This window comes from Syngnathus typhle, linkage group LG20 (genome assembly GCF_033458585.1).
Source record: "Syngnathus typhle isolate RoL2023-S1 ecotype Sweden linkage group LG20, RoL_Styp_1.0, whole genome shotgun sequence".
NCBI classification, from domain to species: domain Eukaryota; kingdom Metazoa; phylum Chordata; class Actinopteri; order Syngnathiformes; family Syngnathidae; genus Syngnathus; species Syngnathus typhle.
The window spans coordinates 8,538,513-8,562,198 of NC_083757.1; the positions used below are offsets into that span (position 1 = coordinate 8,538,513).

The 23,686-nt window shown below is 46.9% G+C and overlaps 2 protein-coding genes across 11 annotated transcripts in view; both read left to right on the plus strand.

Moving 5' to 3' along the window:
• Window positions 1–16,929, plus strand: part of pag1 (phosphoprotein membrane anchor with glycosphingolipid microdomains 1) — a 31,288-nt gene extending 14,359 nt beyond the window's left edge. For 2 of the 7 annotated variants that reach the window (XM_061266631.1, XM_061266630.1), the window contains 7 exons: window positions 1,676–1,872; window positions 4,176–4,401; window positions 4,521–4,575; window positions 5,069–5,165; window positions 5,241–5,413; window positions 5,712–6,104; window positions 14,980–16,929. In XM_061266631.1, coding sequence (XP_061122615.1) covers window positions 4,220–4,401; window positions 4,521–4,575; window positions 5,069–5,165; window positions 5,241–5,413; window positions 5,712–6,104; window positions 14,980–15,279 — 1,200 coding nt within the window. In that variant the 5' untranslated portion in view covers window positions 1,676–1,872; window positions 4,176–4,219 and the 3' untranslated portion in view covers window positions 15,280–16,929. Of the gene's footprint in view, window positions 1–1,675; window positions 1,873–4,175; window positions 4,576–4,760; window positions 5,166–5,240; window positions 5,414–5,711; window positions 6,105–14,979 lie in introns of those variants that run through there. The other 5 variants (XM_061266632.1, XM_061266629.1, XM_061266633.1 and 2 more) reach the window with 4 other exon arrangements.
• Window positions 16,930–17,902: 973 nt separating this feature from the next.
• znf704 (zinc finger protein 704) overlaps window positions 17,903–23,686 on the plus strand; it is an 80,712-nt gene continuing 74,928 nt past the window's right edge. For 2 of the 4 annotated variants that reach the window (XR_009710601.1, XR_009710600.1), the window contains exon 1: window positions 17,903–18,814. Coding sequence is in view for 2 of the 4 variants with exons in the window: in XM_061266626.1 (XP_061122610.1) it covers window positions 18,539–18,814 (276 nt within the window). In the remaining 2 variants the exon portion in view is untranslated. The remainder of the gene's footprint in view (window positions 18,815–23,686) is intronic. The other 2 variants (XM_061266626.1, XM_061266627.1) reach the window with 2 other exon arrangements.

Here is a 23,686-nt window from a genome sequence, read left to right on the forward strand (position 1 = left end):
GCATCAATGTCCTTGAGCATCCTGCATTGTTTGAAAATGAGAATGGTCGCTAGTTTCAATCCCTGCTATGTGTACAACTCATATTCAAAATGCATTTTTTTACAACAAACTTGAGAGGCTCCCCTTCATTTTCAGTGGGAACAGTGTTGTTGGTCTCCCTTTTTTGCTAGTGCGTCATAGTCTGGAGTAAAATTTGTTGTGGCAATTCTTAGGAGAGATCCGAGGTGTTGGTCCGTTTACCTCGATCTGTGACGGGTTGATGTTGACGTTCATGTGGCTGAACGTCACGTCGCGTACGTCGAGCCAAATTGGCCACTCTCTTTTAAACACTCGGCACTGTGTCCACCTTGCTTTTCCTTGGGCGACTCATTTTAATGGAAGGATTCCAGGGGAAGATTTGTGGGTGGCTTTAGCGCAAAACTGCATCTGAAAGCTCAGCACGCAAATTACAAGAATGCTGTCGTCTAAATTCGGGATTGATACAAATAGAGCGCGAGTGCGCCATGTCCGTACTACTGTGTACGTACACGCACTTGTGAGTGCGCACCGAGCTTTCTGACACGGCTTCCGGTAGTAAATGCGCAGGCGAGCGCTTCCCCATCTACTGGGGAAACGCAGTCATTGCAGGCAAAATGAGCAAAAAAAAAAGTTTAATAATACAATTTGTTCAGGGTTGGCGGGCCGGATTAAACGGTCCCGTGGGCCGGATGTGGCCCGCGGGCCGTAGTTTGCCCACCCCTGGTGTAGAGCGAGAAGAGCAGTGGGGAGAAGACGTACCCCTGAGCGGCGCCAGTGTTGGTGGTCCGAGTGTCAGATGTGATGCTCTCCAGCCTCACACGCAGGTGGAGGCAGCCACCACGAGCTGGATGAGCTTCTGTTGGAGGATGTCAGGAGCGATGGTGTTGAACGCCGAGCTGAAGTCCACAAACAGGATCCCCGCGTACGTTCCTGGGGTGTCCAGGTGGTGCAGGATGTAGTGCAGTCCCATGTTGACCGCATCATCCACCGACCTGTTTGCCCGTGACATCCTTCAGGGGGTTCAGCACTAACCTCTCGAAAGATTTCATGACCACAGATGTCAGAGCGACAGGTCTATAGTCATTCAAACCTGTGATGGGGGGCTTCTTGGCCACTGGAACGATGGTGGCGCTCTTGAAGCACGAGGGCACCTCACACAGCTCCAGGGAACGGTTGAAGATCCGTGAAAAGGTGGGTGCCCGCTGCTCAGCACAGACTTTCAAGCAGGAAGGTGACACACCGTCTGGGCCAGGTGCCTTCCTGATCTTTTGTCTCCGGAACATCTGGCGCACTTCCTCTTCGCGGATCTGGAGTGCGGGCACGGCCTCTGCAAGAGAGAGAGTAGGTGACAAAGGTGATGGTGGTGTGGACAGAGCGGTTGTGGGGGGAGGTGAGTATATAGATTGTGCTGCAGGAGGTCCTGTTGTGCGGGAGGACCGATCAAACCTGCAGTAGAACCTGTTTAGCTGGTTAGCATGCCTTGGGCTCTCCACAGGACGGGGGGGGTTCGTTTCTTGAAGCCCATGATGCTCTGCAGACCTTTCCACACTGTTGAGGGATCAGGATTGGCAGAGAGGTGTCTCTCCAGGCTCCCCCCTTAACACCTCCTGGCTTTCCTGACCTCTCGGTTCAGTGTGATTCTGGTCTGCTTGAACAGGTCCCGGTCGCCGCTCCTGTAGGCCTCCTCCTTGACTTTGCGCAGCCTCCTGAGGTTCAGGACGCTGCAGGGGCAGGACAAACGCCCATTCGCAGAGATGCCACACAAACCAGAGATTAGGCTGTCAAGCTCCACACGAGGATGAAGATGCCAGCCTCCTCTTCCGTCCCCCTAGCAACCACATAACCCGCGGCGACGTAAGTTGAGAATGTTGCCATGGAGATTTGTAGGGTTTGTTTTCCGCATTAGCGTTCTTCCTATAGCACCTTATTCTGTCTCATGGTTACATTTAATAGAGCCACTTGTTGGTGTTACTTTTTTAAAAATGTTTTTTCCTTACTCATTTTTAGCATCATATTCAACCATTTGCATACGATTGTGTTTTTTACTCCATCGGACGTTGTTGCTACTGAAATGATTTCCTTTCTGGTTTGTGTGTACCCTTTTGACATCCTGACATCGATTTGGCCTAGAGCAGGGGTCTCAAACTCCAGTCCTCGGGGGCCGCATTCCTACATGTTTTCCAAGTTTCCCTCGTTAAACACACCTGATTAAATTATCAGGCTCCTGCAGAACGTGAGGATGAACTGATCATTTGGAATGCGGCCCCCGAGGACTGGAGTTTGAGACCCCTGGCCTAGAGGCTCTGGCATGCAGTGAGTATACTTTCTGCCTAAATAAGAGTGCCAGCTGGGAATAGTCATCAAGAACACGCACGATTGATGTTTTTCCCTCTCGGGCGCGTTGTCGTTTTGCCAATGAGGCCAGACAGGTGTTCGGCGTCTTCGCACGGCAGCAATCCCTCACGAATTGCACAATTTATCCTGCCCCCGCATTCAAGTAAATCACTCATGGGAGGATTACGTTTCAAGCAGTTTAAAATAAAACAATAGTTGATAGTGTACCGGCGCCCCCTGCTGGATTCAATCCGCCTCCCACCGCGGCCTTTCTGTGACGCTGATGGCGCTCTGCCTATGTCAAGTTGTTCAAACAAGTCGTTATGGCTGTCAAAGAATGTCCTGGCACTAGAGATGCACCGATCCGACTTTTTCAGTTTCGATACCGATACCGATGCCGTGACTTTGCGTATCGGTCGATACCCGATACCGATCCGATATTATGGTTGACTTAACAAGCTACATAACTCTACATGTGGAACAGAAAAGACCAAAGGCAATGGCATCAGGCAGACTACACAGTTCTTTGCTCTAAATTAGGGGTGTCCAAACTAACGGTCCAGTTTTTATTGGCCCGCAGCAAATTCTGAAAACATAATTGAATATGGCCCGCACAAGAAGCTTGAGCTCAGCTTCTCAGTTTCCACACTAGATGGAGCCCGGCACACAAAGCGTTTAACGTCCCATTAACACCCCCCCGGAAGAGAAGCGAACACGCAGCGTTTGACATCCGATTAGCCCCCCCCCCCCCCATTCGAGAGAGAAGCGAACGCGCAGCCTTTGACGTCCCATTAGCAACCCGAAGAGAAGTGAACGCGCAGGGTTTGACGTCCGCTTAGCAACCCGGGGAAGAGAAGCGAACGTTCGCTCCATGTTTGCGTTTGTTTAGAAAACTCTCGTGGCGTGCGGCACACGTGCTGCTGACGTATGACGTAGCCCGCGTCCTAATAGATTAAGGAAAATATCGGCTCGCAGATCGGCTGCATTTTCCGATACCCGATCCATCTATTTTGTTGATATCGGGGCCGATATCCGATCCAGATATCGGATCGGTGCATCTCTACCTGGCACGCATGACACGCTGCGCCAGGTGGAATTTTGTAAATACAGAAATTGTGCTTTGGATGCGTCAAGAAATCTAAATATGAATACATAAATAAACTACCGTTTTTTCCTATGTATAATGCGCAAAATTTAACTAATTTATTGTCCTAAAATCTGGGGTGCGCATTATACATGGGTACAAAAAAAAGTTTTTTTTTTTTTTTTTTTTTTTATCCGGATATGATACGGAGGCCGCCATTACAGATACGCTTTCTTCTCTGCTGTTCACTTCAAACACGCTCCATACGAATGCTCTCGTGTCAGACGCTTGCTCGATCACCTGCTCGTTTGCTGTCACAATGTACCCTACACAAATCCGAAACATTTCTTCGCTATCGAGTTTGCTAGCGCAGTGATACTGACCGGCAGAATAACATCTGGTTGTTCCCAAAGATGATCTTTTTTCTGAAATAATTTTACGTTTACGGACTTAAGTAGGAGTCAAAATTTGGGTGCGTATTATACATGGGTACAGGCTTTTTTTCCAGCATCGACATGCCATTTTTAGGGTGCTTATTATACATGGGGGCGCATTATACATGGAAAAAAACGGTAAATACTAAAAACAAAATAATTTTATGGTGTCAAATGTTATGCTGTCCAATAAATAAAAATGTTTTTCTCCCTAGCACAACAACAAATATGCACTGTTTGTGTATTTTGTATCTCATTTGAATAGATATGGGGGGAGGAAAAAGCTAAACTGTTGTGTTTTGCAGCTGGCGCCTGTCCAATGCGCTGCGCTGCCCTGATGTGATGCGTCATGGCCCCCTTGCTGAGCGGCGTGTGGTGGGGGCCAGAGGCGGCATTGGTCGGCGCAGGGGGCCAGGCGGTGACCTGGCTGGGCAGAGGTGGCGCCCAGCTGGCCCCACCGGTTGTCCTCAGCACCCTGGTCGCCCTGCTGTTGGTGTCCTTGCTCTTGCTGTTGTGTGCCGGTTGCCGCGAGTGAGTACAACGCAGGATGGGAGATGACGTCTTCTTCACGCACACCTACATCGTCCACCGAGAAGACTCTCCTCGAAAATCGTGATTGAAATACATCCATCCTTTGGTAATCTATGCAGGCCGAAGAGAGCAGCCGTCAGGCATCCTGCAGGCAACAGAGTCCTCATGGATGCTGTGAGTACACTTCAAAATGAAGAAACAAAAAACATTTTCATCTTTTTCTAATTAAAAGTGTACTTTCTAATTAAAAGTGTATTATTAAGAAAAATAGACTGGCTTGTTTAAGCTAGAAGATGACGTTGAGAGTGGAGCTGCAATGACTTTCGCATCCACTGAGTGTCGCTTTTTTCCCCACACAGTCTGTTCTTGCATCCATCCCTGTGCGGAAGGTCAACAAGGACCCAAAAAAGGGAGTCGTCTCCAGTTTTAGCATTAGTCACTTTCGCACAGAGACTCTGCCCAAATTCAGTTCATTGCAGCCATAACAGACCTGACATTTGACTTTGTGTTTGACACAGAAGCCAGCAGAGGAGACAGAACATGTGTAGGAACATGAATCAAGTGAAGCACACGTGGCTGTGGTCTAGTTTTAAGATAACAATCTGATCCTATGAAAGCTCAAACGGCCTTCATGCCATTCGGCCAACGATGTCAATTTCCTTTCCAGGCGTCGGATAAAGAGATGGTCAGCCGGTTGGCCGACAGTCCGGTGACAGATGTTTGCGTCAGCAGCTCTCATGACGGACCTCTCACCTGCGGCATAAGTACGTGACGGCGACTCTGCTCATTCTCGACCAATTGAGAAGCTGCAAACATAATTGCCACATGCATTTGTGAAGTCCTCACAGACACGCAAGCCAGCAGCCCCCAGGCCTCAGAGGAAATAACCTCCGGCCAATTGGAGCGCAGGTCTTCCAAGTGTCCGCAGGGACGCCAGCTGCCCAGCATCCCGCCCAGTGGCCCCCTGTTCAGGCACGCTGTCCCGCCCACCTCGAGGGACAGCACCTACGAGGTCATCCATTTTAAAAAAGTATTCTATTTATGAGAATAAAAACAATAATAATAATAATAATGTGTCAGAGTGTAGCACCTAAATATGTATATTTAAGGAATTATATCTGTTCAGTATGTATTTTGTTTTGTTTCATTTTGTTTTATTTTTACTATATGTTAATTCACAACAGTGTTTTTGGTACCTGCAAAAAAATAGATATGATAGACATGTTGCTCTTTGTGAAATTCATGGCAACCTGGTGCTCAGTAACATTTGCAGTAAAACGTCTCACTTTTTTTTCTTTTTTTAAATTCAGGTGCTGAATGACATGTCGACAGCATCCCGCGACGTCAGCGTCGAGGACTCCCTCTACGAGACAGTCAAGGAGCTCAAAGAACCCCCGAAGAACCTGGGACTCCCCAACGGTACCACTGGCCCATCTCCTGCGAACACCCCCCCTCCTCTGCCCGTCCTCAAAGGCCACGCCGGTAGCCCACACGAGTACGCCTCGGTGGACCGCAACAAGAAGAGCCGCTACAGTGCCAACCTGGAGGCCAAACGGCGGTCCCAAGATGCCGGTGTTCTGTCTCCCAGGCTTGAGGAACCCGAAGATTTGCCGCCGCCGCTACCAGAGAAAGTTCTGGATGAAAACGAGAACCGGCACATGCTGATGAACGGACATGTCGGGCCCGAGCCGCACAATGGGAAGGTGAGTCGGCGTCGGCCGTTTGCGCTTTACAATGCGTGTGTTTGGGTGCGTCTGCTTGCCCACCCCCTGGGCCGATTTGAGATGAACCCCAGCTCTCCTTGCTTTACACTCGTGTGCGACCACCGAGTGATTTGTTTTGTCCAGCCGCTCTCTGTCCCGGTGACAGTTACTCTGGTGCTATGATGGATGACGGCTCGGCTTAGGTGCCGGCGTGGCCGCGCTGTATGTAAATGCCCTCGGGCGGGGGTACGGTAAGTGCACGCATTGTCTCCTGATCGCTATTGAGCAGCATCAAAGGGCAGCCCAGCCTGGCAGTTTCAGACCCCAGCCTCGTCCATGGGCCTTTTAGGAAATGAGGTTGAGCCAACCAATGGGCTCCTGGGACTGCCGGCGTCACAATCCCAGCCTCCACACTCCACAATGTGTGCTTCTCTTTCACCGCCGTTGTCGTTGTTATGAAGTGAGGATAATAAGTGTAAGCATAAATGACATTGCTGGTGACGCATGATGACTTGTCCGGTGAGCTCAGTTTAATCAGATTAGCCTCATTCTCACGTGTCTGCTGTTATCCTACGACAGGGGTGCCCAAACCTTTTCAGCTCGCGAGCTACTTTTGAAATGACCAAGTCACAAAGATCTACCCGCTAAAAAATAATAATTATATATACCGTTTTTTTCCGTGTATAATGCGCCCCCATGTATAATACGCACCCTAAAAATGGCATGTTGATGCTGGAAAAAAGCCTGTACCCATGTATAATACGCACCCAATTTTTAAAAAAAAAAAAAATTAATTTTTTTTTTTTTTTTAAGTCCCAATGATCGTCACACACGCAGGGAGGCAATGGGTCCCATTTTTATAGTCTTTGGTATGGTCTTAAATAGGCTGGATGTATTTTTTTTGTTGGCGTTGATTTCTCCGACTGCCCGTGAAGGCACCACCGCGCTCCGTGCGCACATGTGAAAAAGGCATGCGGACGTGAAAAAGGCGGCTCTGTATGGGAGAGACGTTGAAGAGGAATAAATTGCATGTGTTACTGTCATGATGTCTGTTTGGTTTCTGTTCCTGTCTTTGGTAATGTCACCCTGTCTTTTTGTTCCACGACTTTGTCGATCAGTCCTGTTGTTGGTTTTGTTGTACCATGACTTTCTTAAAAAAAAAAAAAAAAAAAACATTTTTTTTTGTACCCATGTATAATGCGCACCCCAGATTTTAGGACAATAAATTAGTTAAATTTTGCGCATTATACACGGAAAAAAACGGTATATCCATTTTCTGTACCGCTGTGTCCCCACGGGGGTCGCGGGCTTGCTGGAGCCTATCCCAGCTGTCATCGGGCAGTAGGCGGGGGACACTCTGAACCGGTTGCCAGCCAATTGCAGGGCACACAGAGACGAACAACCATCCGCACTCACACCTAGGGCCAATTTGGAGCGCTCAATCGGCCTACCAAGCATGTTTTTTTGGGGATGTGGGAGGAAACCGGAGTGCCCGGAGAAAACCTACGCTGACACGGGGAGAACATGCAAACTCCACACAGGGAGGGCCGGAGGTGAAATCGAACCCGCACCCTCCTTACTGTGAGGCGGAGGTGCTAGCCCAGGGGTGGGCAAACTACGGCCCGCGGGCCACATCCGGCCCACGGGACCGTTTAATCCGGCCCGCCAACCTTGAATAAATTGTATTATTAAACATTGGTTTTGGTCATTTTGCCTGCAATGACTGCGTTTCCTCAGTAGATGGGGAACCGCTCGCCTGCGCATTTACTACCGGAAGCCGTGTCAGAAAGCTCGGTGCACACTCACATAGAGATGCACCGATCCGACTTTTTCAGTTTCGATACCGATACCGATGCCGTGGCTTTGCGTATCGGTCGATACCCGATACCGATCCGATATTATGGTTGACTCAACAAGCTACATACCTCTACATGTGGAACAGAAAAGACTAAAGGCAATGGCATCAGGCATGACTACACAGTTCTTTCCTAAGACAAAATGTAACAAGATAAAGCAGATTAATGCAATGAACTATTTATTTGTAACAAAAATTGTGCAACAGCAGCAATAAAGTGTATCAGCATTTAAATTCAAGGAAATTAGGATACAAACTTCTTAAAAAAAATACAAATGTTGCAGCTGAAACTGCACTGGGCAACTATAGAAAGGGTGATCAAGCACACAGTAACAAAATATTAAAATAAATAGTAAACATGTAAACATTAGGTGCCGTTCCACACCACTCATGACCTGTTGATGCTCTAAATGCTCATTTAAGCAGCAATGAGAAGTGCTCCCTGAAAACAAGCTTTGCTAAGTCGAACACAAAAAAACCCCATTCATAATTATTTCTAAATACTGAAAGTGCAGAGTGGAATTAAAAATAAAATATAGCATCGGGACAAGAGAATAAACAAGTGACTTGGTCAAATACAATAATCAAGCAACGTAAACATGTCTCTACATAGTGCAATCGCACCATTCATGACCTGGTGCTCTGAAACTTGTGCAGTCTCACCCCCTCATTAATGCTCACTTAAGCAGCAATGACAAATTGTTTGTCAAGAAGACAAGCATTTCTGCTCTGTCTGCAGTCAGTCTGTTTCACTTGTCATTCACAGTGTTGGAAACTGTGCTGAACAATCGCTCACTTTCCACACTGGTGCAGGGGGCACAGAGATACTTTTTGGCAGTAGCAGCAAGATCAGGTAGCCGATGTTTGTTGGCTTCCCAGTAATTGTATGGGCTGTCTGATGCAGTGATGGTTTTCTCAGCTAAATATTCATTCAGTTGAACTGCAGGGCTTGAGCTGCTTGCTGCACCTGCATCCTCACTCTCCTCCAGAATTTGCTCAAATGCTTCCATGAAACTGCTCTTGCTTGGAGCTGCTACTGCTTCTGCTGCAGTCTCCATCCGAGGGACCTTCTCTGGTCGCTGTGAAGCCTCCGCTGCTCCTGCTGTGCTGGTTAAGCCCCTGTCTTCAAGCTCCTTCAACAGTGCATCTTTTGCATGCTTGGTAGAGGTCTCACTTGTAAAGTATCTGAAACAGACATAGAACAGCTTAGGCTAAATATGAAAATATTGATCAAATTATTAACCCCATTGTTAACATATGTGATCTGACAGTGAAACTTCAAAGAAGATCAAAATAATATACAAATACTGTAATAACATAATTAGTGTATAAGAAAGCATTTTTTTAATGTTATACTCAAATGCATGTCAAAGCATCTTCACATTCACATGTTAAACACTTTGCAACGTGACCCCAGTGACGGACAGTTTTTCTATGAGTGTACAGTTAATGGGAACGTTCAAATTGGCTCATGTGAATAAATAAACTCTGGTTAGATCGCTGACTAGCTTGAAAGCTAGTTTAGCAGTTTACTAACGTTGCATAGCAACCGCAGGCAGCCGGAAACTACTTTCTTGTAAATGACTTGTAATGTAGGCTAATTGTTATTAAATAAAACCGTTTTTATTGGATTGTGTCTATAACTTTCATATTGCCATACTTGGTATCTGTTATATAAAAGAAATAGCTCACTTCAGACCGTGATATGTTGTGATTATATCACAGCTAATAGCTCACGGCCTGTTGAGTATGTCAGCTTAAAATATCTTACCTGTCCTTTATATATTGGGTCCAACAAAGTGGCCAGGGCGTACAGAGGCTCATCTTCTACTGAGTCAAAACGTTGTTTGACAGCTTGGAGCAGGGTCTTTTTCATCGTTTTAATGCCAGCATCTGCCTCGTCTTCCTTGGTCAGGATGCGCTTGAGGACAGTGATGGCTGGAATGACATCAGCAGTGGAGGCGGTGGATGAGCTTATTTTCCTGGTCAGCTCTTCAAATGGTTCCAAAACAGTGCTAGTTTTCTCCAGCAAGGCCCACTGGTTAGCAGTCAGTGTTGTGGGCAGATCATAATCCACAACATAGGCACCTACTGCGCACTTCTGTTCCAGCAGACTCTGTATCATCAAGTAGGTGCTGTTCCATCTTGTTCTGACGTCTTGTTGTAAGCGTTTAGGTTGCATTTGCATCTGGAGTTGGACGTCATATAGCCGTGAATAAGCAAGTGGAGAATGTTAGAAATGTTTCACAATCTGTCGGCCGTTTGCAATCGCATCGCTCACACTTCGCTGAGACAGTAGCCCCTCGTTAACAACGAGCTGTAGTGTGTGAGCAAAACAGCCCAAGCTGCACACTCCCTTCTTTTCCATGGCCTTTTTCATATTGCTGGCATTGTCCCTGAGAATGACATGCACTTTGTTGAGCGGAATATTCCACTTATCAAGCATTGCCTTAATGGCAGTCGAAATTGTGTCACCGTTGTGTGCTCCGGGGAAGTTTTTAGCTTGCAGCACGCCACTGCGAGGGGTGTGATTCCTGTCTAACCAGTGCACAGTTAAACTCAACATAGACATGGGGCACACCTCCGTGCTCCAGATATCAGTTGTGAAGCTCATGGCATCTACATCTCTTAATTATTGTGACAAGTGTTCGCACACCTTCTCATACATTTCTGACAGTGCGGTCTCAGAAAAATACTTGCGCGATGGCAAATTGTACCGTGGCTCCAGGTGCTCAAGTAAACGTCGGAAGCCCTCGTTTTCAACAACACTCATCGGTTGTCCATCCAAAACCATGAATTCCAGCACTTTCTCGGTAATTCTTGTTGCTTTTGCGCTATTGCCTGGGAATTTCTCCCGTCTTTGCAGTGCATCTGCTAACGTTAACTGCTTTGTAGGTCCACCTCCCGCTCCCTTTGATTTGCTCAACTGCTGGAACTCCTGGTGCTCCGTTGCGTGGTGTTTCTGGAGATGCTTAATTAAATTGGTAGTACTATAACTGGCAGTACTACCACCACCCCTGGCAACATTAGCTTTGCAGATATTACAAACTGCCGTCGAGCTAGTTGGCGTGTTAAGTTTGAAGTACCTCCACACAGCTGACTCTTTCGTTCGCTCCATGTTTGCGTTTGTTTAGAAAACTCTCGTGGCATGGGCACACGTGCTGCTGACGTATGACGTAGCCCGCGTCCCGCGGCACACGTGCTGCTGACGTATGACGTAGCCCGTGTCCCAATAGATTAAGGAAAGGATCGGCTCACAGATCGGCTGCATTTTCCGATACCCGATCCATCAATTTTGTTGATATCGGGGCCGATATCCGATCCAGATATCGGATCGGTGCATCTCTGCACTCACAAGTGCGTGTACGTACTCAGTAGTACGGACATGGCGCACTCGCGCACTATTTGTATCAGTCCCGAAATTAGAGTGTGGGCTGTGACGACAGCATTCTTGTAATTCGCGCGCTGAGCTTTCAGATACAGTTTTACGCTAAAGCCACCCAGAAACCTTCCCCTGGAATCCTTCTATTAAAATGAGTCGCCCAAGGAAAAGCAAGGTGGACACAGTGCCGAGTGTTTAAAAAAGAGTGGCCAATTTGGCTCGACATACGCGACGTGACGTTCAACCACATCAACATCAACCCGTCACAGATCGAGGTAAACGGACCAACACCTCGGATCTCTCCTAAGAATTGCCACAACAAATTTTACTCCAGACTATGACGGAGACCAACAACACTGTTCCTACTGAAAATGAAGGGGAGGCTCTCAAGTTTGTTGTAAAAAAATGCATTTTGAATATGATTTGTACACATAGCAGGGATTGAAACTAGCGACCATTCTCATTTTCAAACAATGCAGGATGCTCAAGGACATTGATGCACTACCTGTTTGCGACTAATCTTAATTTGTAAAGTTCTCAAGGCTTACTTTAAGATAGTGTTTCCCGTTTCCTCGCCTCTGTTACCAGGTGTTTGTGAGTTAAAACTCTGCTCTGATTTTCAGATACCCCTCACTGTGTTGCCGTTTTGATTACTTTATTTGGATGTATGCTTTCACCGATTCTTCAAGATCATGATATATTTGGTCAGAATGTTTGCCGTTTGATGTGATCTCATAAGATAAACATCTTTCATTAATCTGACCTGCAGGCACTGAAGTGATGGAGACTGTTATTCATAATAACAGTGTCGTATTTTATGAGAATCACTGATAGCAGGTTTTTAGTGTTTTTTTTTTTTTTTTTTAATGCTGTAAATGCATTTGTTTTCAAAAAACTTGTTTGGAATATCCACGCTTTACTACCTACTAAAGGCCAAAATCTTTTATGCAATGACCTTTCCAGGTCGCTTATATTACTTCACACAAACACCACGTCCATCTGCTCCTGGTTCGGCCCTCCGGTCCAAATTTAGAACCCAGTTCGGCCCGCGAGTCAAAATGTTTGCCCACCCCTGTGCTAGCCAGTGCACCGGCACGTCCGCCTCACAGTAAGGAGGGTGCGGGTTAGATTTTTTTATATATATATATATATATATATATATATATATATATATATATATATATATATATATATATATATATATATATATATATATATATATATATATATATATATATATATATATATATATATATATATATAATATATATATATATATATATATGTCAACGTGAAAAAAAAGTCCTACTCCCATTCCCTATGAAAGTGATACTTCTTACCAGGGCTGTGGACTCGGTCGGATTTTTGCACCGAGTCCGAGTCCGGCCTCTTGTCCACGAGTCCGAGTCCGGCTGTCCATTTTTTCTGTTAATTCATGTGACTGCTTAGTCTTTATTCAAGGCTAATTTAGATCAAAATCTAAATAATTACAACCGTTTTGTGATGGCTTTGTCTTTATTAAACATATAAACGAATACAATAAACAGATAATTTCAAGTTTTAATCATTAATCACACCATTATAGCTCAGACATTTATCTAAACACAAATAATTAGTGACGACCCCACAACTATCGAAACACATCAGTGATATAAGCTGGGTGACATAATCGTCCTTGACATTGGTACATAATGTAAACATTAGCCTAAGTGCAACTCAACGTGGCCGCATTGATCGTAACTTACGCTCCGTTTCCCCTCCAAATCTAGAGGCAAAACATTGTTCTCTCACTGCTCCCGGGTTCTTCCTTCTTGGCTGCGCGCGGGGCATTGTGGGTCTTGTACGTGCACGCACGCAGGCAGGCAGGCGCGGGCGCGCACGCAACAACTACCGTTTTATTCCATGTATAATGCGCAAAATTTAACTAATTTATTGTCCTAAAATCTGGGGTGCGCATTATACATGGGTACAAAAAAAAAGTTTTTTTTTTTTTTTTTTTTTTTTTTTTTTAATCCGGATATGATACGGAGGCCGCCATTACAGATGCGCTTTCTTCTCTGCTGTTCACTTCAAACACGCTCCATATGAACACAATGCTCTCGTATCAGACGCTTGCTCGATCACCTGCTCGTTTGTTGTCACAATGTACCCTACACAAATCCGAAACATTTCTTCGCTATCGAGTTTGCTAGCGCATGCGCAGTGATACTGACCGGCAGAATAACATCCGGTTGTTCCCAAAGATGATCTTTTTTTCTGAAATAATTTTACGTTTACGGACTTAAGTAGGACTCAAAATTCGGGTGCGTATTATACAGGGTACAGGCTTTTTTCCAGCATCAACATGCCATTTTTAGGGTGCGTATTATACATGGGGGCGCATTATACATGGAAAAAAACTGTAAATTTGTCTTCATAACAAGCAAGCAGGGCTGTGGACAGTATTCCCACGCGCATTCTCAGCAGCATGATGAAAATAAAATTGAACGTATTTTTTTTATTGTCGGACTCGGTGGACTCGGTCAAAATCAGCACCGAGTCCGAGTCCGGCAAAAATGACCGAGTCCGACCGAGTCCCCTAGTCAGAGTCCACAGCCCTGCTTCTTACTATGGCCAGCTGCCCCACTCATTTTTATACCCTTTCTTAAGTTTAAGAGAAAAAACAGGGTTCTGACAATTGGAAGGAACTCGAGAGCTAGCGTGTTTGTGTTGTGTTGTTAGCGCCGTTGTTTGTACACGCGTCAAGTGCAGGAAAAAAAACAACCCAAAAAACATTTTAATATCACGCGATCGACCAATAGTGGCTCGGCGATCGACCGGTCGATCGCGATCAACGTATTGCGCACCCCTGTCCTACAACATCTTACGTGTAAGTTACCAAACAGGATTCCTTCTGCCACAAAGCAAAGTTAACAAACACGGATCCTTTTCTGCTCACAACTGCATTGCTCAAATGCGCTTGACCGCGTTCACCACTTAGCAATGACACGCGTGGCCAGTAGGAGGGGCTCACACTGCCAAATTAGCAGCCAAACGGAAAAGCCTTCAGAGCTGCACGATGTGTGGAAGATCCAAAAAAGTCATCACGTGTTCATAAGTCACGTCGCCTGAAGATGGGCTGATGGGTGACGCCCGGGTCTCGTGTCATCGCTCCATCATCATCCTCACATGCTCCTCCTCTGCCCCCCGGAGCAATTTCCACCTGATGGCGTTGGTTGCTGAGAGACTTTGTGGCCAGAGAATTGTTCTAAATGCTCACTGGGAGGTGCCGTCGAAAAAGGCAGCCCGAAATCCCAAATGCGATCTGTCCGCATGTTTCCCCAGACGGAAGCGCTTTGTTCGAGGCGAGCACCAAACAATGAAAACGATGACAGAAGATCAGACAGCAGGCTCCACGGTGGGGGAACCCACCAGGGGCTCCTCTGCACTCCCCTTTGGTTGAAACGTTGACACATTTTAAGTGGGTTAAACTTTATACAACAAAGTATTGAGAACAAGCAACTAAGTTACCAAATAAGATTCCTGTATGGTTTGCCATCCGCCAACCACAAACGTGCTTCCTTACACACCAACCGGCCGAGTTAGCAGATGTGGCTCCTCGCGCGGCTAATCTGCCAAATGTTGCCTTTGTGTTTTAGTCTGGCGAGCACTCCAACGTGGAACCAACGACAGCGCAGGACGTTAGCGCCAGCCACGACTACAGCAGCATCGGCGAGCTCAAAGGCCTGATTGTGGCCGGGCCGTCCGGGGATCTTTACGCCAGCGTGACGGACGTCTATGCCCGGCCGGTGGGGGGCACTGCCCGGGACGGCGGCGACCCGGGCTATGAAAGCATCCACATCCCCGACACCGGCGGCTCGGACGAGGAGCGCCCCGGAATGGATGGCTCGGAACCAGACTACGAGAGCGTGGGAGACTCAGGTCCGAGTCGTCTTTGACCGACCCATCATCGCCATCCTCCTTCTCTCGTCATCGGTACTATTAGCCACCCGGTAGCAGTAGGAAAAAAATTCAAATGACATCTCAATTCACTCGTTGCATTTCAAAGGAGTTGTGAAGGCTCTTGAAGTATTCGTAGGGGTCCTGACGTGGGCGCGGATTTCGAGATGTCTCAAAGGCCATTCCGGTAAGAACGCCAAACTGCAACCTGACAGTTGTTCCTTTCATATCAAGATCATCTGCATTTTCGAGATTCAAAGTGGCGTCTTAGTGGCAACTTAGGGGTGGCACCATTTCCTTCGGGGGCCACCTGATCAGAGCCAGAGTCAGATTTATTGTCAATTCCTTCATGCCAAGACACACAAAGAATATGCCGACCTTTAAGTTTTGTCACCATTCTGGAGCGGCAACAATAACTTTCAGGGACGTGTCCTCCCCTCCAACTTGGGCCCGCCGCAATTTCTTCTTTGAGCAGCCAGCCTACATGGCAACCCTTTTGAGAGCTCACCCTTCAGCGCCAACACTCCTCAAACGTGACTTTCTCACCTGTCTAGAGATGGCACAGCACACGCCAGCCATGTGTCGTCAATGCGCTTCATTATCAAGTTTTTCCTGCCACTCCCATGTGGGCATCTTCCTGTGAGTTTGTTATTTATTTCTGACGATGTGCCAATGTGAACGCCTGCCTGGCTGCCATAAGAAAACTCCGTTTGGACTTTTTCCCCAGGTTTCCAGCGCTTTTCTTGAAGGAAAATATTTGGTACGTGTTCCCTTGACTTTTTGACAACTTAATTCGTTTGGACAGGATGCTAAATTCAGACGTTATTCTTAGCAATGATCAACGCAGATGATTTCGATGTGATCTTGACCTTATATCGGCTTTGCTTCCTTGATGTTGTCCAAGCGCAAGGTCTACAATCGTGGTACAGTACTTTTTGTTTCTTCTGCACAATTAAGGCTTAGTAGCACAACAATACTTACTAGAAAGCACTATTTTAACCCAGCTTTGCCTACGGCAATATAGTACGCTTGTGTTTATTTGTTTTTTAAATATTGTCATGATAACAAGAGCACTGACGTGCGTGTGCAAATGGCAGCGTCCGATGGTTAGTTACATGCTTTGCGCTAGTAGCCAAACATGTGTGGGGGGAAAAGATGCTACAGTGTAGTGGTACATTTTGTTTTTGTGGTACTTTAATTTAAAAATGAATTGTACTATTTGTTTTTTGTTATGATGTTTTGTGCTATGTACCAGCTCAGTGGCCTAGTGGTAGAGTGTCCACCCTGAGACTGGAAGGTTGTGGGTTCAAAACCTGGCCGGGTCATACCAAAGACTATAAAAATGGGACCCATTGCCTCCCTGCTTGGCACTCACCATTAAGGGTTGGAATTGGGGGGTTAGATCACCAAATGATTCCCGAGCGCGGCACTGCTGCTGCTCACTGCTCCCCTCTCCCCCAGGGGATGGATCAAAATCATATGGGGATGGGTTAAAATTTGTCCTCTGCATTTAACCGTTAAATGCAGAGGACAAATTTCACCACGCCCAGATGTGTGTGTGATGATCATTGGAACTTGAACTTATATGTTTTTTGAATGATTCAACTTGTGGCTATTTGAGTAAATATAAACACGTACGTACAGCCTGACGGGTCTGCTGTCGCGTTAATTAAAGATTAGAATTCTCAAATTTCTGCACATTTTGACCAAAATGTTATTGGTCAGGCGGCTCGGTGGCGCACTGGCTAGCACGTCCGCCTCACAGTAAGGTGGGTGCGGGTTTGATTCCACCTCCGGCCCGCCTTGTGTGGAGTTTGCATGTTCTCCCCGTGTCCGTGTGGGTTTTCTCCGGGCACTCCGGTTTCCTCCCGCATCCCCAAAAACATGCTTGGTAGGACAATTGAGCGCTCCAAATTGCCCCTAGGTGTGAGTGCGTGTGCGGATGGTTGTTCGTCTCTGTGTGCCCTGCGATTGGCTGGCAACCGGTTCAGGGTGTCCCCTGCCTACTGCCCGATGACAGCTGGGATAGGCTCCAGCAAGCCCGCGACCTTATTATTTACTCCTAACTCTGATGTGCAAGTTTCAGTTGTGTGCTGTGACCAGACTGAAGATATTGCCAAAATTTGAGGTCGGATTCTGAAGTGTGAAAAATTTGTGAATGTTGAAGTCCTAATCACAAAGGCTGAGTCACATGACTATCGTGCTGCCGCCTGAAGAGAATCATGTGCCACATTGAGATGCTTTACTGCCATGTGGATGGATGCACGTCCCAAGAATCACTTCCTCAATTTGGTAGATGCACATACTGAAAGCCAATATGACCCTTCAACTCCCTAAAGGCCCCTTTATTTACTTTATTGGGTTGAAACCCCTAGAAAAAATAAGGGCCCTCCGGTGTTTGCCTCTTAAGTGGTAATTTGGTAAATCCCGTGACACATAAGAAGTAGCCTGCACGTTTACAAACTGGGTTAAAGCATAAAGTGTGTATGTCTTCTCCATTTCCCCCCTTTCTCCCCCCTTCCTCCCCCCTTCCTTTTCTCCCGCGCTTCTTCTCCTTCCTTGGGTCATTGTTTTGAATGCAAAGAGAAAGGGGGGCTTATGGAGGCGTGTGCTCCCGTGGCCAATGGCGGAGCGTCTCTACCGCGGGACTGCACATGTTTACGCGCAGAATTCCGCCGGTTGAAGCTACAGCTTAGTCCGGACTGGAGTACGCCGCAACTGGACGCGGAATGCTCCGCATGGGATGTTTTTAAAACAATTTAGGCTCCTGTGAACGAACCTCAGCGAATGGCGTTGAGTGCGAGCCTTGAGCCCGACGATTAGAAGCGAACTCGTCGACGAAAACAAGGTTGCGGGACCGGCTAGTAGCCATTTTTCTCAATCGTATGCACGTAACATTGCGGTTCGGGCGGCTCCGCGTTTTCTCGCCGACTTCCCCCTCAGCTAGCTAAGCAAGCAGCGAAAACAAACAGGTCGAGGCGAGGAAAAAAGAGAAGAGAGAAGATTGGCAGCCGGTTTTGGACGTGGGAAGAATTGTTTGTCTTGTCCTCAGCGTGGAAGTTGGCGAAGACGACGGCGTTCGTTGGAGTGTCGAGTCCGTCGAGTATGTTCCCGCTTCCGGACGTTTTGTCAGGGCTCCCGCCGCTGCCGCCCCTTGACGTTTACCAGCCGAGCCGCTTCATGCTGTAAAAAAGAAAAGATTTTTTTTTCCACCCCCCGCCCCCCTGGTAAATTTGCTTCGGACACCCGCGTAGAAAAATGCACAACCGGCGTCTGGTGAAGCGCTCAGTCCTTGGCAGCCGTGTGTACCCGTCGAGCCCGACCGGCGACGGCGCCCCGGTGACCGGAGAGGTCCAGGCTGTCAAGCAGGAAAGCGCCGAGGACGCGGCGGCCGCGGGGGCTCGGCGCGGCGGGAACACTAGCAGCGTCTACACGGTGCTCCTGCCGGACGGCAGCCTGAAGGAGTTTGCCGAGGACGAGATAACCGCCGCCGGCTTGAACCACGCGAAGGGGCCACTCAAATCCAGCTTGAAGGTGCGTGCAAAGGGGGCGGCCGGGGTTGTTGTTGTGGCTGTTTCAAGCGCACCCTCCGCGGGGCGCGTTGACGGCCAGTGCAAAAAGGCAGGATGTCATGAGGATTTGGTGACGTTCCGCAATGTGGGACAAAAGGGGCTCGACTGCGGGCTTGCGCCGTGTTTTTTTTAGCACTAGCAGGCGCCCGTGCAGAGGCAAACAAACGTCAGCCAGCCGTTTAGACCCCTGCTGGCCTCCGCTTTTTCACATTTGACGCAAAGTTGCAAGCGACGATTCCGTTCTAAGCGTCCCATTTAGCCTAAGATGACGACGAATTCACTCTTATGCACATACTAGTTGTTGTTTTTGTCACATGGCGTGACGTAAACAATGCACAGCAACAGGACATTTGAGCTTGGTTTTCGTGGCTATTGCAACCAATTACTCGTTGTCAGTTGTCCCGTTGAACACCAAATGGCGCACATTTTGCAGTCTAACTGTAAAGACGCGTTTTGCAGTCAGCTGCGTGTGCTTCAGACTGCCACATAACATAAGTGTTTGCCTGTTGATTTTCTTTTTGTCACGTGCCATGATGCAAACAGCCACACACTGGAGCTTGTAATTTCGTCACATTTTATATATAATATGAATGTTATTATTTGAGTTGTCGTTAATCATTAGTTATATCACGGGTCATTACGACGGGTTTGGTGGAGTTTTTACTGCTTCTCTGGCTACGTCAGTGCTTCTCAAATAGTGGGGCGCGCCCCCCTTGGGGGGCGCGGTGCTATTCCTGGGGGGGGCGCGTGTGACCCTGGGGAACAGGCTTTTTTTTTGGCAGTACTAGAATAAAGTGTAATTGCGAATCTTCACAGCAGGGGGCAGTGGCGCTCTCATTGTTACTTCTGTGACGTTTGCGACAGTGCAACATTTTACGACTTACAAGACAAGTTAGGATAGTCACGGTGGGGAAGGGGGGGCGCGAATAGTTTTCTTCTTGCTAGGGGGGGGGCGTAACAGAAAATAATTGAGAAGCACTGGGCTACGTCTTGCCTCATTTGCATACTCACAGTGATTGGATGTTTACGGAGGGACGTGGAGTCCTGACAGCAGATTGTGTGAGGGAGGACACACTGCACCGACATGAGAGAAGAGAGGGGGCTGATTAACGTGTGTTTCTATCAGCGGATTTTTCACTTCTAAAAGTTTGATTCGAGGGGGCAGGACATCTCTTTGAGGGGGCGTTGCCCCGTCTTGCCCCTGCGTAGAGCCGGCACTGGTTTTGCTGTTACGCAACTCACATTTACCCCTTTGTCTTCTCCAACAGCGGTTGGTTGTGTTTTGTGTTAACATGGCACGATGTCAACAATGCCTAATGCAGCCCATTGCTATTTTGACCACGTCTTGTTGACATTTTGACTTATGTGTTTAATTTTAGCACTATTAATTGTCATACAAGGAATAAAAGAGTTAACCACGTTTGCATACAACCTATAGAAAACTACAACTGACACTTGTTACAAATGGGCAAACAGGTCGTCTATTCATTTGAAGCACCCTAAAAGTACTCTTGTCATGATTCACCTAGTTGCAAGGTAGTGTTTCAAGGGTCTCGATTGTAGTCGTCCTGTCTGAGGATTAATACTAGGACCGGGAATTAATTTTATATTTAACTTTTCAAGGTTCTTAAAATAATTATAAGTTGTACCAAACAAAGATCAATGCAGGGGTGGGCAATTCCGGTCCTCGAGGGCCGGTGTCCTGCATGTTTTATAGGTCTCCCTGCTGCAACACACCTGATTCAAATGATCAGGATTGTTATCCAGCTTCTGCAGACCTTGCTAATTATCCGACCATTTGAATCAGGTGTGTTGCAACAGGGTGACATAGAAAACATGCAGGACACCGGCCCTCGAGGACCGGAATTGCCCACCCCTGATCAATAGCGTTACTTTTGAAGGAATGCAAAAATACCGCCTCCTTGTGGCGTTAAAGGCTCACTTCTATCTTATGGAGTGTATGTGGCCTGTTTTTGAGTGAGCGCATGCCGTCAAATTATTTAGCAATATTTTATTTGATTTATAAAATTTGTGCACGTCAAGGAGAAATACAGTCAAACCTCGGTTTTCGAACGTCCCGGTTCTTGAACAAATCGGAATTTGAACGAAAAATTCGAGATTTCTTTGCTTCGGTTGTCGAACAAAGTTCAGATGTTGAATCCTGCGAGATGAGCCGAAAGGACCCGAGAAAACCCGACCACGTGGCCTGGATGCCGACTGACTCCGTTCGTTATTGTATTTTCGTTACTTTGAGGATTGTATCATGCCTCCAAAGAAAGCAAGTGGGAGCAGTAAAGCCATCCTAAAACACAAAGGCGCTCTTAAGGCAATGTGACAATGAGCGCCGGTGCGCTGCGGTTGCGCAATCAGACCAAATTAAGCTCCCTGCGCACTGAGGTCCACTTACATTTTGGAAAGTACATCAGGATTTTAAAAATATTTTCTAAATTTCAGCGACGACTCTGTCACAATCATGGGACCAGTGCGGTGCAGTTGCACGTTCGGCGGTGCGCTGCAGTTGCGCGATCGGACAAAAATGCGCGAATGAAAACTCCAGTCCTCAGGGGCCGAATCCCTACATGTTTTCCAATTTTCCCTCATTAAACACACCCGATTCAATTGATCGGATGGTTTTTGGAACAGCTGCGTGTGGACCAAGGCGGAAGTAATCTGGGGAGAGGACGCTGGCGCTGATTGTTCGCCGCTTCTCCACCAGAATTAGTTTAGTTTTAGTGTTTTTATTTACCGTTTTTTTCCGTGTATAGTGCGCCCCCATGTATAAGAATGGCATGCTGATGCTGGAAAAAAGCTTGTACCCATGTATAATACGCACCCAATTTTTATGATTTTTTTAAAAAAAAATTAAATTTTTTTTTTTTTTTTTAAGTCCCAATGATCGTCACACACGCAGGGAGGCAATGGGTCCCATTTTTATAGTCTTTGGTATGGTCTTAACTAGGCTGGATGTACCGTTTTTTTCCGTGTATAGTGCGCAAAATTTAACTAATTTATTGTCCTAAAATCTGGGGTGCGCATTATACATGGGTACAAAAATTTTTTTTAATTTTTTTTTTAATTATTATTATTATTTTTTATTTATTTTTTTTAAGTCCCAATGATCGTCACACACGCAGGGAGGCAATGGGTCCCATTTTTATAGTCTTTGGTATGGTCTTAACTAGGCTGGATGTAATTTTTTTTGTTGGCGTTGATTTCTCCGACTGCCCGTAAACGCACCACCGCGCACGGGAAAGAGGCGGCTCTGTATGGGAGAGACGTTGAAGAGGAATAAAAACACCCTTGGAAACCAAAACTTGCCCCTCGTCGTGACTCGGAGCCGCAACAAACAGGGCTCGAAACTAACGATTGCCCGATTGCCCGGGGCAAGTAGCGATGGCAGACGGGCAAGTAGAATTTTTTCCTCACTTGCCCGAACTTGCCCTGCCATAATACCATGTTTTCAAGCTGTAAAAAGACGATTTTGTGCATAATTTCTCGCAACTTCTGCCGCTTCTGGTCCGACATTTTGTTTTCTAGGGAGCGGTTAGTTTCTCGTGTAAGTCTGCAATACATTGATAACGGCAAAGCGCTTCGTAATTAAATGCATGCTCTCTCACCCGTCCCTGGCTCTTCTGCGCCTGCGCACCAGCAGAGCTTGTTTCCGGTTGGCGGATACGAAGGCATATGAAGGCAAAACTTATAGTGTTGTCTTTTTTATTGCAAAAATGTGTCGGGCAAGTAAAAATCCACTCCAAAAAAATTCGGGCAAGTAAAATTTTGTTTCGGGCAAGTAAAATTTTCTCCAACTTGCCCGAGGGCAACTTGGGCAAAAAATAAGCTTCGAGCCCTGACAAATGTTTCGGATTTGTATAGGGTACATTGTGAGACAGCAAACGAGCAGGTGATCGAGCAAGCCTTGTCTGATACGAGAGCATTGCGGTCGCATGGAGCGTGTTTGAAGTGAACAGCAGAGAAGAAAGGAACAAGGCAAAGTGTTGTGAAATAAAATATTACCTGTAATACGGATTTAGGTAGAGAACTGAACTCTCGCTCTTTATATAGCTGACGTGTCTTGCGCATCCGTCTGCGCATCTGTAATGGCGGCCTCCGTATGATATCCGGTTTGCGTGTGTGCGAGAGTGAGAGAGAGCGAGAGAGAGAGAGTGCGAGAGAGAACGCTCAACCGTAGCGCGCCGCCGACAGAGCCGTCGCTGAAATTTAGAAGATATTTTTAAAGTCCTGATGTACTTTCTAAAATTTAAGTGGACCTCAGTGCGCACTGCGCAGGGAGCTTAATTTGGTGCGGTCGCACAACCGCAGCGCGCCGGGCGCTCACTGTCGCATTGCTTAAAGAGCGCCTTTGTGTTTTAGGATGAACAGCAGAGACCAAAGGAACAAGGCAAAGTGTTGTGAAATAAAATATTACCTGTAATACGCATTTTGTTATTTGCTGATTGAAACTGCTAATTAAACTGTAAATTGAAACTAATAGGAAGAAAACAACTCTCGCTCTTTATATAGCTGACGTGTCTTGCGCATCCGTTCTGTGCATTTTATTTCACAACACTTTGCCTTGTTCCTTTCTTCTCTGCTGTTCACTTCAAACACGCTCCATGCGACCGCAATGCTCTCGTATCAGACAAGGCTTGCTCGATCACCTGCTCGTTTGCTGTCTCACAATGTACCCTACACAAATCCGAAACATTTGTTGCGGCTCCGAGTCACGACGAGGGGCAAGTTTTGGTTTCCAAGGGTGTTTTTATTCCTCTTCAACGTCTCTCCCATACAGAGCCGCCTCTTTCCCGTGCGCGGTGGTGCGTTTACGGGCAGTCGG